General features: G+C 41.2%; 1 protein-coding gene across 1 annotated transcript; it reads right to left on the bottom strand.

Moving 5' to 3' along the window:
- Positions 1–215: 215 nt before the first annotated feature.
- Positions 216–9,258, bottom strand: MINAR2 (membrane integral NOTCH2 associated receptor 2). Its single transcript, XM_065663527.1, has 3 exons — positions 9,040–9,258; positions 1,206–1,451; positions 216–395 (listed from the first exon to the last, which is right to left on the bottom strand). Exons 1-3 carry the CDS (start codon positions 9,202–9,204, stop codon positions 216–218), a joined length of 591 nt encoding a protein of 196 aa, XP_065519599.1. The 5' UTR covers positions 9,205–9,258.
- Positions 9,259–12,887: the final 3,629 nt, after the last annotated feature.

Here is a 12,887-nt window from a genome sequence, read left to right as displayed (position 1 = left end):
CCCATAAGAAGACATTCTGCTGTGCTCAGAGTATTCGTCTCTTTCCAGGATCAATTTCTTATGCTGCATAGGAACATTGTAAACTAGTGATGTCAAACAAACAGCAATTGTGACCAAAAAAAAAAAAGAGAAAGAATTCAAATAAAACAAGGGAGGAGAATACCTTAGTAAAAAATATTTATTGAAAACATTCCCATCAATGTTATTTGGCTGTACTAAGTAAGTAAAATGCTGAGTGTGATTATGGCAATTAGGATGCAAACAGCTAGTACCATGAGCAGGATGATTCGGCAACATTTGGAACGCTTGTTTTCTCTCTCCTTCTTTTTTAACAAGGTATCATACCCAGGGGTATAAATATCCCCCATCCAGAACTGTAGATCGTTAGGATTTTCCTAAAAGAAAAACCAGAAAATTAACTCAGTTCCTGTCTTGCACATAAAGTCATTAGGACATAGCCAGAAGTATTTTGGCTATCATCAGACAGTGATTAATGAATTTAAGGCATCACAACACAAATGCAAAAAACTTTCACTAACATAGGTTGTGCTATGAACGTACGTTGCCAGATGCTGCAGATTTTCCACTAGGGAGAATGAAAACCACACTTTTCAGCCAGGAACCAAATGTAGGACACCAGCCTTTGAAATGTGATTAAAAAAACCCAAAGAAACCATGTAGTCTTCACAAGAAGAGATGTTGATCTATAAAAACAGATCTGAGTCCCTTTCCAAAAAAAGGGAACAGCAGAAAAAATGCTTACTATAGTAACCCTAAAAGGGATTTGTGCCTACCCACAGGCAGACAGTATCCTGCATAGTGTGGATAAGGCTTGGAAAATGCACCTTATTTGATAACAGAATGATTTTATGAACAGTTGTTGAAGTGACTATATAGTGTTTAAGTGTCTCATTTACAGCCCTTCCCTATATTAACAGGGAAGCTGAGTTGTGGGGTGTTGCAATTTAAGATTTTCTCTGGCCACAGAGGTCATGTTCTGCAGAACTGAAATTCCTGGAGTTTAACCAGATACGTAGACATCTTTTCTCGATCAGACTCATGTTAGTGCCATGTTTGTAGCAGAAAATAATGTCCATATTTACTTCTGGAATCTCACCAAAAGAACCAAGTGGGTTTCATAGTGGGTTCGTGCACACCCCACATAGCAATTCACATTGTTTAAACAGAGTGCAACAGTGAGTTACCTTTATTTGGCTGGCCAAGTTAGAGTGCAGTGAGTGTCTGTCATAGTCTTGCACAGTCCAGGAAGGGGTCTTTTTCTTCTCCTCCAATTCATCATCCACCTGGATATCGCTATACAAGGGGTTGCTTTTGATAGTGGATTTCAGGGTGACGGGGGTAATGTGTTTCCCGAGGGCTTTGTCTATCATTTCTTTACTGACCTTGTTTGAGTCTAAGCCCGGCAACTTAGTGACATTTCTTTTTTCTCTCTGTAAGGCACAATTTTGACCAGAAGTTGGCTTTCATCTTCGTTTAATTACAACACAGTCCCCCTTCCAGAATTATCATTTGTAATACAACAGAATCAAAATTACACATGCAACAATTTTTCTCATTCTGGCAAACATCTACAGTGCAGTAAGGGAGCCTGACTCTTCACCCCGGGCAGATTTCTTCCTTCTGGGGAAAGCACATGGGTACAGTCTGAACATTAAGCTCTTTTGCAAATGCAAACTGATGTTATAATGCCTGCTGAAAGAAGGCCTCTGCTTTAGCAAAACAGTGCTATGGAGCACTGCGGTAGAAGATGTAGTTCTGTTGGAAGCCATGGGTATATGGTGCAGAAGGACAAAGCAGAATGAAGCACAAGGATCGTAGTGTGCAAGTGACTGCCTTGGCTGGATCTGCACCTTTGACAGCAGGGGTGTGATTGCAGTTCTGTTCATGCCATTGAATGCTAGACCCGTGTCAGGATGTCAGAGGACCTTCATTCAACTGAGGAAGAATTCTTAATTTGGGCACTGTCAGAACCCAAAGGTAATTAAATATCTGAGCAGTCTCCCAGGGACAACAGTTGTTAAATTGGACAATTTAGAACAGGAGGGTGGCAAGGGAGGAGGATGAACAACCCTAGTGGAATCACTTTTTCTGAAGAACTCACAAGCTGCTGCATAACACAGCACTAAGATCCTCTTCAGAAGCCAATAAGATATTAGTTACCCTATTTTTTAATCTGTCATTGCACAGAGGAATACCAGCAGACTTCCAGTTCAAGCTGTTCAACATTTTGGTTCACCACAACCTTTTGTCCCTGAGACTTTAAATTAACCTGTCTCTGGTGTTCTGCTGGTGTGTCACATTCCAGAGAGACTTGCTTCTGGCAGAGCCCTTGCCTTGCAATAACACCTCTCCTGTGTCTCAGGACTGTTTCTACAGAGCTATCACAGTGCAAATTCAGCTTCCTTCATTAGCAAATACTGCTTTCCCATTCTCAACTTTGTCCTTAGGAATTTTATATTGAGAAAAGGGAAGCCTTTGCTTCACCTGGTGGCCCTGAACACCCCAACCCTCTCCCACCCTTCGAAATTGTAATCACACATAAAGTGAGTGCACATAATGAACAGCCAATGAAGAGGCTGGGACCTGAGAAACTTCCTTCTGTGAAAGTATGTCTTTCTGAGGATATTTCACTTATGTCAAGAACTCCAGATGTTAAGGCGCCATGGGCTGGATGGACTTCAGCAGACAAAGGGCTTGCTGCTTCTACAGGCACATTCTGCTTCTCCTTCCAGCCCTTGGGATCCCACCTCCTCCCACACATGGGCTCTGAGAGCAGCTTGTGTTTCGGATCACCCAGTGCAGGTCCCTAAGCTGATAGCAAACTGTTGTCTTCTTCTGCTTGAGTAATTTTTGCCCTCTTCATGGGCTGGTGAAGCCACTTTCTGTGGAAGCCAGCTGCTACATGTCATCACCTACTTTATGCCTCAGTGCCTGTGATCACACACAGACATGAGTCGGTCTGGGTCAGGCAGGTGTAGAAGGAAATAAGAGGACTGGTTTCCTTCAGAAAGGAAAGGTGAAGAAATAAAAACAACAGCCTTTGTCTAAGAAACATTAGGAGTAAGCATCATGCTGGCATTCTTATCGCTAAATTGTGCACAAGTGACTAAGCATGTTTCCCATCAATAATTATCATTAGTAGGTGGGTGGATCCACACTGCCCTCCCAGTCTATTAGTTCATGATTTCCATAAGTCATTCCTTAGCCTTGACATATCCCCCGACAATATTACTCTTTGCATTGCAGTTACAGCTGGCACTGAAGCCCTCTGGGTTGTACTGGCCAGATTTCAGCTGAGCTGGTGTTTTTATGTAATTTCTTTCTGGCTGCATTTATTTTATTTTATTTATTTTATTTTATTTTATTTTTATATTTTATTTTCTTTATTTAAAATTTGTCATTGACCTCAGTGATGCTTCCCTCAGGCTTACTAGATAGTTGAACTTGGAGAACATTTTGTTGAAGAATGTGAACTGTCTCACCAGGGGATGCTTGGTCTCCCTAGGCTAAAATGTTGTGAAAAGAATGCAGCTTCACAGTAATTTCTAAAGCTGTTTTAACTAAAGTGCTCCAAATCTTGGAATAGATGGCATGATGCAAAATTTGTTCATAAAGAGAGTGCTTTGTGGCAAAACATTTTGCCCCTTCTGCCTAGTGGCAAAACATTTTGCCCCTTCTGCCTATAGTACCTTCCTTTTCACAGGCACAAAAATAGTAGAATATGGGGACTGGGGCGATGGTGGGAACAACAGGGTTTTACCATGAAAACTGGACCAGATTTTGGGGTAGAAGATAGTTTGCAGAAGTTTTAGAAAACAGACATTGAAGTGCCAAGCTAATCGGGAGAATACACTTGAGTGAAGGCAAATGGTTAGTTATGAAACTTTTGCAGTTTCACAGGACAGATGTCCTAGACACCAGTTAGGGAAAAGGAAGCACAGAAGCCTGCAGCACATAAAAAAAAAAAAAAAAAACCAAAACCAAATGAAACAAAACAAAACCCAAACAAAAACCCTAAAAGGCTTAGGTCCAATAAATTATACAGAGAAAGATGAGGGAAATTGCATGAAACATATGCACTTAGAGAAGCAGAGAAACAGAAGGTTAGATAATAAAAATGTACTTGCTAGTAGTTCTAAAAGAAATTGTACTTTTTCTTTTAAGATTCAACACATCTCCCAACAATTGTTACATACTTCCGTGTTTTGATTCTGATTCATGAAACAAATATTCAAAGAAAGAGGGAAGTATTGTAAACCTATGTATCCATATGCATTACAGAATTTATATGGTATACACTGTGTCTAAGAAGACAGGGTGAATAAGGTTGGAACACATCAAATCAGAGGCAAATTATGTTACTATTTGCTGAATGGAAGAAGGGAAAAGCAAATATAGCAGCAATAGTTATGAAGAACTGTGAGAAACTGTAGATGAATGTGTTGATGAAATACTCATTTAACAAGATGAAAAATGCTCAACTCTCCAAACACAACTGTGTTTAATGTACATATAGCTCATGAACATGAAAGCTGTTATGGTTTGGAACTGGATGATCTTTAAGGTCCCTTCCAACCCAAACCATTCTATGATTCTATGAACTCATGTTTCACTGAGAACAGCTTGTCCCTCTTCAACAGGCCCAGAGAGCTGGCATGTACAAAAAAAAGGATTCTGTAAAAAGCCTGAAGATCTATAGACAGTCAATGTTATTTCCAGTTCCATCCCTGGGTCAAGATGTGCTTACTCCACGTTTTTCTTGCTGATTATTTAATAACATGTATAATGCATACAAGTACATTACAATATATATAAATTAAAAAAATAAACTTATAAAATAATCTATATTGCTAGGAAACATTTTTATCTCATTTTTCTTGACTTTATCCTTTCGTTCCCTGTTGTTCAGCTGTTGTTGTTGTTAACACTGAAACAACCTGGTTGTCTAACTGTTCTCTCCTCAGCCTGTGATAGAGATGTCAAGCTAATCACCCACCAAAATTAGGACATCAGCAGTTAAGGTTAGGCCTTGGTCTCAAGCCTATCTACCTGCAAGAAAAGATCAAAGAGACACCTAAACAATTAAGGAAATTTACTTCCTGGAAGTAAAATTTGTCTTTACTCCCTCCCAAGAAGAGTTAATTTCATGTGTCCCATGGGCAGCCATGGTGTTGAGCTGCTGCAGAGGGAGGTACTCAGTGAAAGTGGCAAATGCTGGCCGTGGGCTGCTATGCTTTAACATTTTAATGAAGGGAGTCTTTAAGAAACTTAGGGCCACCAGATACTGCAGGGTTTGTTTTGTAACAACCTCATCAATACTAATGAAAGTGAATACCAGGCTGATTATTGTATCTGCATGTAAATTGCATAGATATTCAGATATTCAGAAAAAATTCTTTACTGCGAGGGTGGTGAGACACTGGCACAGGTTGCCCAGAGAAGTTGTGGCTACCCCATCCCTGGCAGTGTTCGAGGCCAAGCTGGATGAGGTTTTGAGCAACCTGGTCTAGTGTGATGTGACCCTGCCCACGGCAGGGGGGTTAGAACTGGATGGTCTTTAAGGTACCTTCGAAATCAAACCATTCTAGGATTCTATGATTTTATGAATGCATAACTGAACTGAAGGGGATCAGAACTGCTTGCAAAGACATAAGGTAGCATCAAAGCAACCTGCCAGGGAGCCACCTGACATGGATAGGAGGGAGATCACTAGATGGCTATAAACACTTAAGCTAAAGTGACAAGAATATTTAAAGTAGGCAGTCACATGGACTATTTTATTTGTGCAGCACTGAGAGTACGTCTGTCCTCATAATGAATTGTTTACCCAAAGAAAGCTGTTTTATCTGTCATTGGTAATGGAGTTCTGCAGGGTTGTGAGTACAATATACAGAAACTTCTGCATGGTGTCAGACCAAAGCTCTGGCCAACCTTGTAGCTGGGTCTGATTGAGGCCAGTTGCAGATGTCTAGGCAAGAATAAGGGAATGCATGGAAGTATGTAATGCACATATGAACCAGGGGATAAAAAAAGTGACTGTAACTGAGTACCTACCTTGTGCTCAGTTAACTCTTGTCCTGGTACAATGAGGAACAAGGCAGGACACAGGTATTAGTTCAGAGAAGAAACCAAGAGGGGTTAGGAGTAATTAGTGTGATAACTGTAATACCTGCAGGCCACAGTTCATTCACAGTTGTGAATTCCAGAGCAAGAGCAGCATGACAAGGAGCAGCATGCTGTTCAAAAACCAAATGCTTCCTGCTGTCTTCCAGAAATATGGGAAAAAAGGGTAAACATAAACAGGAAATAGAATTCTGAGAATTACAGAAAATGACAAGGCAGATTACAGGGGAGTCATGCACCCTGGCTGTCAGAAGCGGATGTAGGGGATTAATCATCCAGTCTATGCTAAGCGTCAAAACATATTGTGGGGCAGAGAGTCCAGTAGGACCAGACATTTTCAGGGCAACCAGAAAGTGGTCATTAGCTAGCCATCTGCAGGAGAAACAGTCTGTGCTTTTTATGCTGCCTTCCACAAGGAAGGACTAAGCTTCCTATGCTGCTCTATCATTTGTTTTATTCAAATTAGACAATGAAAATATACATTAAGAAGGGAAGCTGTTCAGTTTGCCTGATACTGAAGAGGAAAGTAAGTGGGAAATGCAGTAACTTTGTGGTCAGCAATAGGCATTGTCATTATGTCCAGTGGCTTTTCATAATGGAAATAAATTTAAAATCTTATAGGTGAAGAAAATATATAAGCACTTAAGTGCACTTGCATTTAAGTGATCTCATAATAAAAGTCTGGAAGAGACCACAAACACACCACTGAGAAGTCACTTTACATGGGGAGTCCTGAGTAGCAATAGTGTCTTAAAAATAAAATTGATTTGTGAAGAGGGAATTTAGGCTGTGCTCAACGTTTAATGACTATAGGAGTCTGTAGGTCACGCACATATGTTCTGAAATGAATTCTCCTCCCTCGCCCTACCCCTCCCCCCCCCCCCCCCCCCCCCGTTTCCGTTTCTGAATTAACTAACCCTTAACCCCATTAGCTCTCTCATCTTAAAAAGAAAACATGTTATTCCTGTGCCATTAGTTCTTCACTGTGCATCGTGTTTATTCTAATGTCTGGAACTCATCAGTTCTTTTTCCTTTATTTGATTGTCAGCAAAAAGGAAAAAAGGAGGCAAGCTCATAAGGGAGGGAGAATAAGGCACAATGAATTTTATCTGCACAGCTTAAATTCACCAGTGACTGCACTTAAAAGTATAGGTTGTGCCCTAGGTTTAACATTTATAAAACATACTGCATTGCAAACTGCATTTCTGGAGACATGGTGAGCACAGACGTTTCTTTTGAAATGGCCATCCCGGGGCTGGGAACAGAATTCCAGGAAAACCCTCTTGCTAGTGGTGAAAGGCAGAGCAAAAGCCGAAAAAGCACAGGGCTCCCCACACATTTTTAATCCTCCTGCAGCTCTGCAGCCCTGGCTCGGTGACAGTGAGTCCTGTTTAACAATGGGGAGAAGGATCCCTGCTGCGGAGGAGGCTCTGTGTGTGGCTGCCTCTCTCCTGCACAAAAGAGGGGCTTAGGTGGGGTGGGGAGCGAGGCCAGCATTGCACCATACCCCATTGTTTGGATCCCGCAGGCTCCTTCCCTTAGTTAGGGCTCTGCGCATACGAGACAAAGGGTGACCATGTGTCCCCCCCCTCCCAGCTCTCCTTGGGGAACTGCCAGAAAAGATTATACAATACCAGCAGAGGTGGCTGGAGGCGCTGGGGCAGGCAGAGGGGTTTCTGGGGTGGGGAAGAGGCTAGAGAAGGTACGCGGGAGGGGCTGGGGGGGGGGTGGGGGGGGTGGGTAATGGAAGCGGGTATCAGGAGGCAGAGGATGTGGGTGAGGACAGGAACAGGCTATGGGAGGGAGCAAAGAGATCTGGGGATGGGGAGAAATGTCTGAGGGGAGAAATGCAAAAAAAAATGGAAGTAGCTGGGGCGGGGGGGGGGGTGGGGGTGTGGGTGTGGGGAGAGACCTTAAGAATCTTTCTCTCTCTCCCCTCCCCCCTGCGGGTCTGTGATTCTTAGGCTCCACTTCTGCTGGAGAAGCGGACCCCAACCACAAGGATACTGAGGATGCAGACCTTTCTCCATCCTCCCCCCCACCCCGCGCCTTCCCCAACTGCTTATGTACTTCTCCGTCTGTTGACAAAAACCAGACCTAGGAGCTTTTGCTCATTCTAGGGGTGGGGAAAGGAGAGGGGCTCCCCGGGCAGCAGGAAAGGAGCACTGTGGAGCAGCAAGTGGGGCCCAGAGGGGTGTGAGCTGATGCAGCTGAACTGCTGCTGATCCAGACATGAACTTCTCCGCTGGCTGCAGGGCCTCCACTAGGCAGCGCACATTTACATTTTTACCACGGAACAGCTGCTACCTCCGCTTAATAACCTGGATTAATACAGTCAGTGTGTTTCACACTTCCAACAGCTGTCTGTCAGGACAGGAAGGTCAAAGTAGAATGGGAAAAACAAGGCAAAATAAAGACGAAGCTATGGTGAACTCTGTAGACATAGATACACTTGCAAGACACTAGCAAGAATCTGTAATGCTCTCTCTAATGTGCCTTTTTGCTGAGTTTGAGGGATATGACCTGAATTTCAGATTTAAGTTGGTTTGTTGTTTGTTTTTTTTTTCTTCAGAGAAAGTGTTCCATTCGCCCCTTTAGGACAATTAATCAGTATTTGACATTGGTAGACTTTCTGGGAAATGCTGTGAAAACAATGAGCTGTAGAAAGCCTAACATACTGAAATAAAGTCAGCACACTGCCCTGAAGAGAGTAACTCTTCTCTTGGAGCCTGATCCTCACTGAAGTCAATGGGAAAACTTGCTGATATATTAGTGATGCAGATTCAGAGATGCAGGAACCTGAATCCACAGCCAAAGTCTCAAACTCATTTGTCTCCTGATCCCCCAAAAGAGGTGGAAAAATCAGGAAAAATGCTAGCTGTTTTTAGACCTTACCTGGAAATAGACCCTGTTGTGCCACTGCTGCACTCCAGGTAAAGCTGCTTCTGGGAATTTTGTCAGGCTGGCTTGTAGAAAGGCAGAGGTTTTTGCTAAAGACTTCACCTCCAGTTGCAGGAATTTATCGGGATGATTGTTGTTTGGCAAAACAGAGAAGTCCATATTTCTGTCCTGTAGAGTAATAACGAAAACAGCCCCAGCTTCTGCTTCCTGGCTGTGCACACTCCTTCTATTATTAATGATGTGAAGAAGGATACGACAGTTTCCTGAAACTGTATCTGACCCCTGTTTGGTGTCAGTCTCACTTATATCATCTACCAAAGATAAAAGATCGTTTAGAAGCAGCAGAGCAGACAGGACATGTTTCTGTAAGTGCCTAGCAGAAGTTTTCAAGTTCAAGGTCCATTTTTGATAGATACGTATGTGTTCATTAAAGCTAACAGAGTACCAGTGAGTAGATGTATGAGACACTTAAATGCATACCAGCACTTCCTCAAGTGACCTGCCAAAAATGTCAAGCTTACAATACTTCAAAGTAAGCTTTTCCCTCAGAAAATTAGGAGCAGCTCCCAGCCCAAAGCAAGTCCTCCTGTTCTGTGGCAGTGCTAAGAGGCTCCATTGTGCTGTCTGGGTTGGTACCGTTTACCATGACAGCTATGACATGCACTTCCTTAGGTTCAGGGATTACTTTCACAGTAAATTCTTCTTGACCCTGGGAAATATTAGATTGTTTCAAGTAATTGATTACAGAAGTTTTCAGGGAATTGATTTTGCTGACTTGAATGGTATAGTCTGAGTCCCAGTACTTTTATTATTTAATGTTGAGATTTGATATTTTCATCATAATTTTGTAAGTCTTGAGGTCTTTTGACTTTCATCTCATGAAATTCTCCTTCTCATCATGACCATTGCTTAAACCAGCAAAAACAGTGTCCCCATATTTATTTTAACCTTTTTTTCAAAACTTTCTGTTTTTTTAAGGTGCATTCATTTTTGATGACACAATGACAGAGAATAGGTTTTTGAAAGTTCATTATTTAAAGCCCAGGAAAATCTATTTTCCAATTAGTGCTGAGAATTAGGGCATCGCAAAAATTTTAGCTTTGTACTTAGAGAATTAGACCAGCCTATTTTCCTTACAGAAGATTGCTAAAATTTAAAAAGAAAGTGAAACCAGGAAACTATCTTTTCAGATTTTGCTCATGTGAGGTCCTAATGTACTGAATGAATACTTTAATATACATGTAAATTAAAACCTTATCTTCTTAGAAAGCTCCTGATTTTTCCTTGCATGGATTGGTTGGCAAATATTTTACAACATATTTGTTAAGAATTATTAATATGTTCACATTCAAGCATATACTCAGAGTATTTGTGAACAGCCTCAAAAGGCAGTAGTGAACATGTTTCTAGGTAGACTTGCATGCTTTTGGGGAACCTGCTGCCTTATTTGGTATTCTTTCTCCCCAGAGTAATGAAGCTCTGAAACAGTAAGGAACTACCATGAAGCTGCTGATTTAGACTTACCGTAACATGTAGTCTTTGATTTTCCATGTGCAGAACTTGGACAGTAATAATTTGTGTTCTAAAATAGCTGAGTATATACAACCAACCATGCCTTCTTTCTCATATATACCGTTTCCAGCATCTTCCTGAATACAGGATTCTTCTGTGCTATTGTAACATATGGTGTGATGTGCATCTATGTGAATTTATGAGTTTATAAATTCTATGAATTTATATACAACACTGCTTTGGTTCATTAGCCATGACATAGGAACATAAAAAGCCACCTTACCAGGTCAGACCCCCCCAAACACAGGATCTATAACTGTCTGAGAAAGGCAATAAGAGATGCTGTTTAGGGAGACGCTATACACCTGGCTACTTTCTGCTGTTCATTCTCCTTTTATTCCCCCAGAAGCCACACAATTTTTTTGTGCTAGAGTGTCTCTTCCCAGGCCTTTTAATTGTCTATTTATGGACTTGTTGTCCATGAATTTGTCTAATTGCTTTTCAAATCTTCTGATACTACCTCCTGTGGATGCAAGCTTCAGATTTTTATGCACATCTGGCTTATTCTTATGTGTTTTAAATTAATTTCCATACTAGTTTTATTGAAGATGCCCTCTGTTGTATTGCAGGATTTTAAGAATAAAAACTGAACTATCACCTTCAGGGTTTTTTAAACCTTGACTGTGCTCATCTCAGCCTCTTTGTCTCCAATATGAAGCATCAAACTTTTCAGTATCATCTCATAAGCCACCTGGTCTGTCCCCTTGCTCATTTATTTGCCCTTTTTAACGTGTTACAGTGTAATTCCATTTCATTGTTCATGAGAACACAGCAATCATAAATGAATGCAATGATCAAACTGAGGGTACACCACAGCTCAAAAAATGGGAAAAGTTATGTCCTCTCTTCTGACAACATCCATCAGGTTTTGGCTTTTTTTCCTGCTATTCTTGTAGAGCTAATAACTTCAGACTACAGTAACCAATGACACTGATTTTTCTCCGTCTCTGACTACTAGCTACAAGTTCAGTAACTTGTAGTAGTAATTTAGGCTATTTTTCATAGCAATAGAACTTTACATTTACCCACGTAAAAGTTTATTGGCTAACATCTTGCCTAGTCAGTCAGTTTTGTGAGTTTCTTACCAAATGAATCAACAGTTGGTTAACCAGAAGAGCTTAATGTCATGTGCAGAGGTGGAGATCTCAGTTTTTACTCTGTCCCTCAAGCCATTGGTGAAAATGTTGAAAACTAAACCCAGCACCATACCTTGGGGAACCATACTGCTGATTCCTCACCATCCTGGAAGATGACCATTTTGCTTCCAATCCTTTAATCAGTTTTCAAGCCACAAAGATTGCTCCTGCATCCCTGTGTGAATGTAGTTTCTTCAATATCCTGTAATGTGGAACCTTATTGAAGACTTCTGTGTCTACTAGATCCAGTTTGCTGAGGACACAACTGAAGCCATGCTAAATCTCTCCCACAGTCCATACTTATCTGGGTGCTCAGGGACCTTTTTACCAGCTATTTTGGCACCAGGAAAATAACTCAAAGACTCCCCAGTCTGTAGTTTAAAGGATGCCACTCCCCTGACAGAGTAGCTCTTTGAAAACAGCTTATGCATGATGCAAAGCAGTTCTGCCATCCTAATTGCATTCTTCCACGAATCTCACAGGACTGCCACCCTAGCTACCTGTTAGCATCTAACATTCCTATGTTGTCTCATATTCTAAATTTCCTTCAACTTAATTCAGTTTCTCTGACATCTCTGCTACAAGGAACGTGCAAGATGCAAGAACCCCTTCAATGTTTCAGCTGGAAAGACCAACACTTTGCTAGGCTGGCTTCCTGCTTCTTATTTTACTATTTTTTACTAATGGTTTGAGCATCTTTTCTACAGAGCTTTTCAAATTATTTCTGAGTGCTTTTAATTTTCTGTTTAAAATTGACCTGCTAGGCTTTAGGGCTTCCATTGGTCTCCTTATTCAGGCAAGCTTTCTTTAATATATTTTTAGATGAAGCAAATGGCCAGTTTTCTGTCACAATGAAAATGGAATGAAAAGCCCCACCAAACAACCCAATCCTAAACCACACCCTGCAGATCAAGGCAGAACATTCCCTTTAGAATAAATGACACCGCAATTAAAATTTAGGTATTACTTTTCTTTAAGAAAGACATAAGAAGTGGTAACTATTGTAACTTTTGGTCACTGCTGTAGATTGCCAATGTGTATGTGCAAAGTAGTAATCCCATTGCACATGAGCCTAGCACAGACCATGGGCAATCATTTAATAAAAAGAAGAAATAAAGTCTAAGTGGGATTTAA

Source organism: Lathamus discolor, chromosome Z, assembly GCF_037157495.1.
Source record: "Lathamus discolor isolate bLatDis1 chromosome Z, bLatDis1.hap1, whole genome shotgun sequence".
Lineage (NCBI taxonomy): Eukaryota > Metazoa > Chordata > Aves > Psittaciformes > Psittacidae > Lathamus > Lathamus discolor.
The sequence above is the reverse complement of the archived record's forward strand: the minus strand, read 5'-3'. Positions and strand labels throughout refer to the sequence as shown.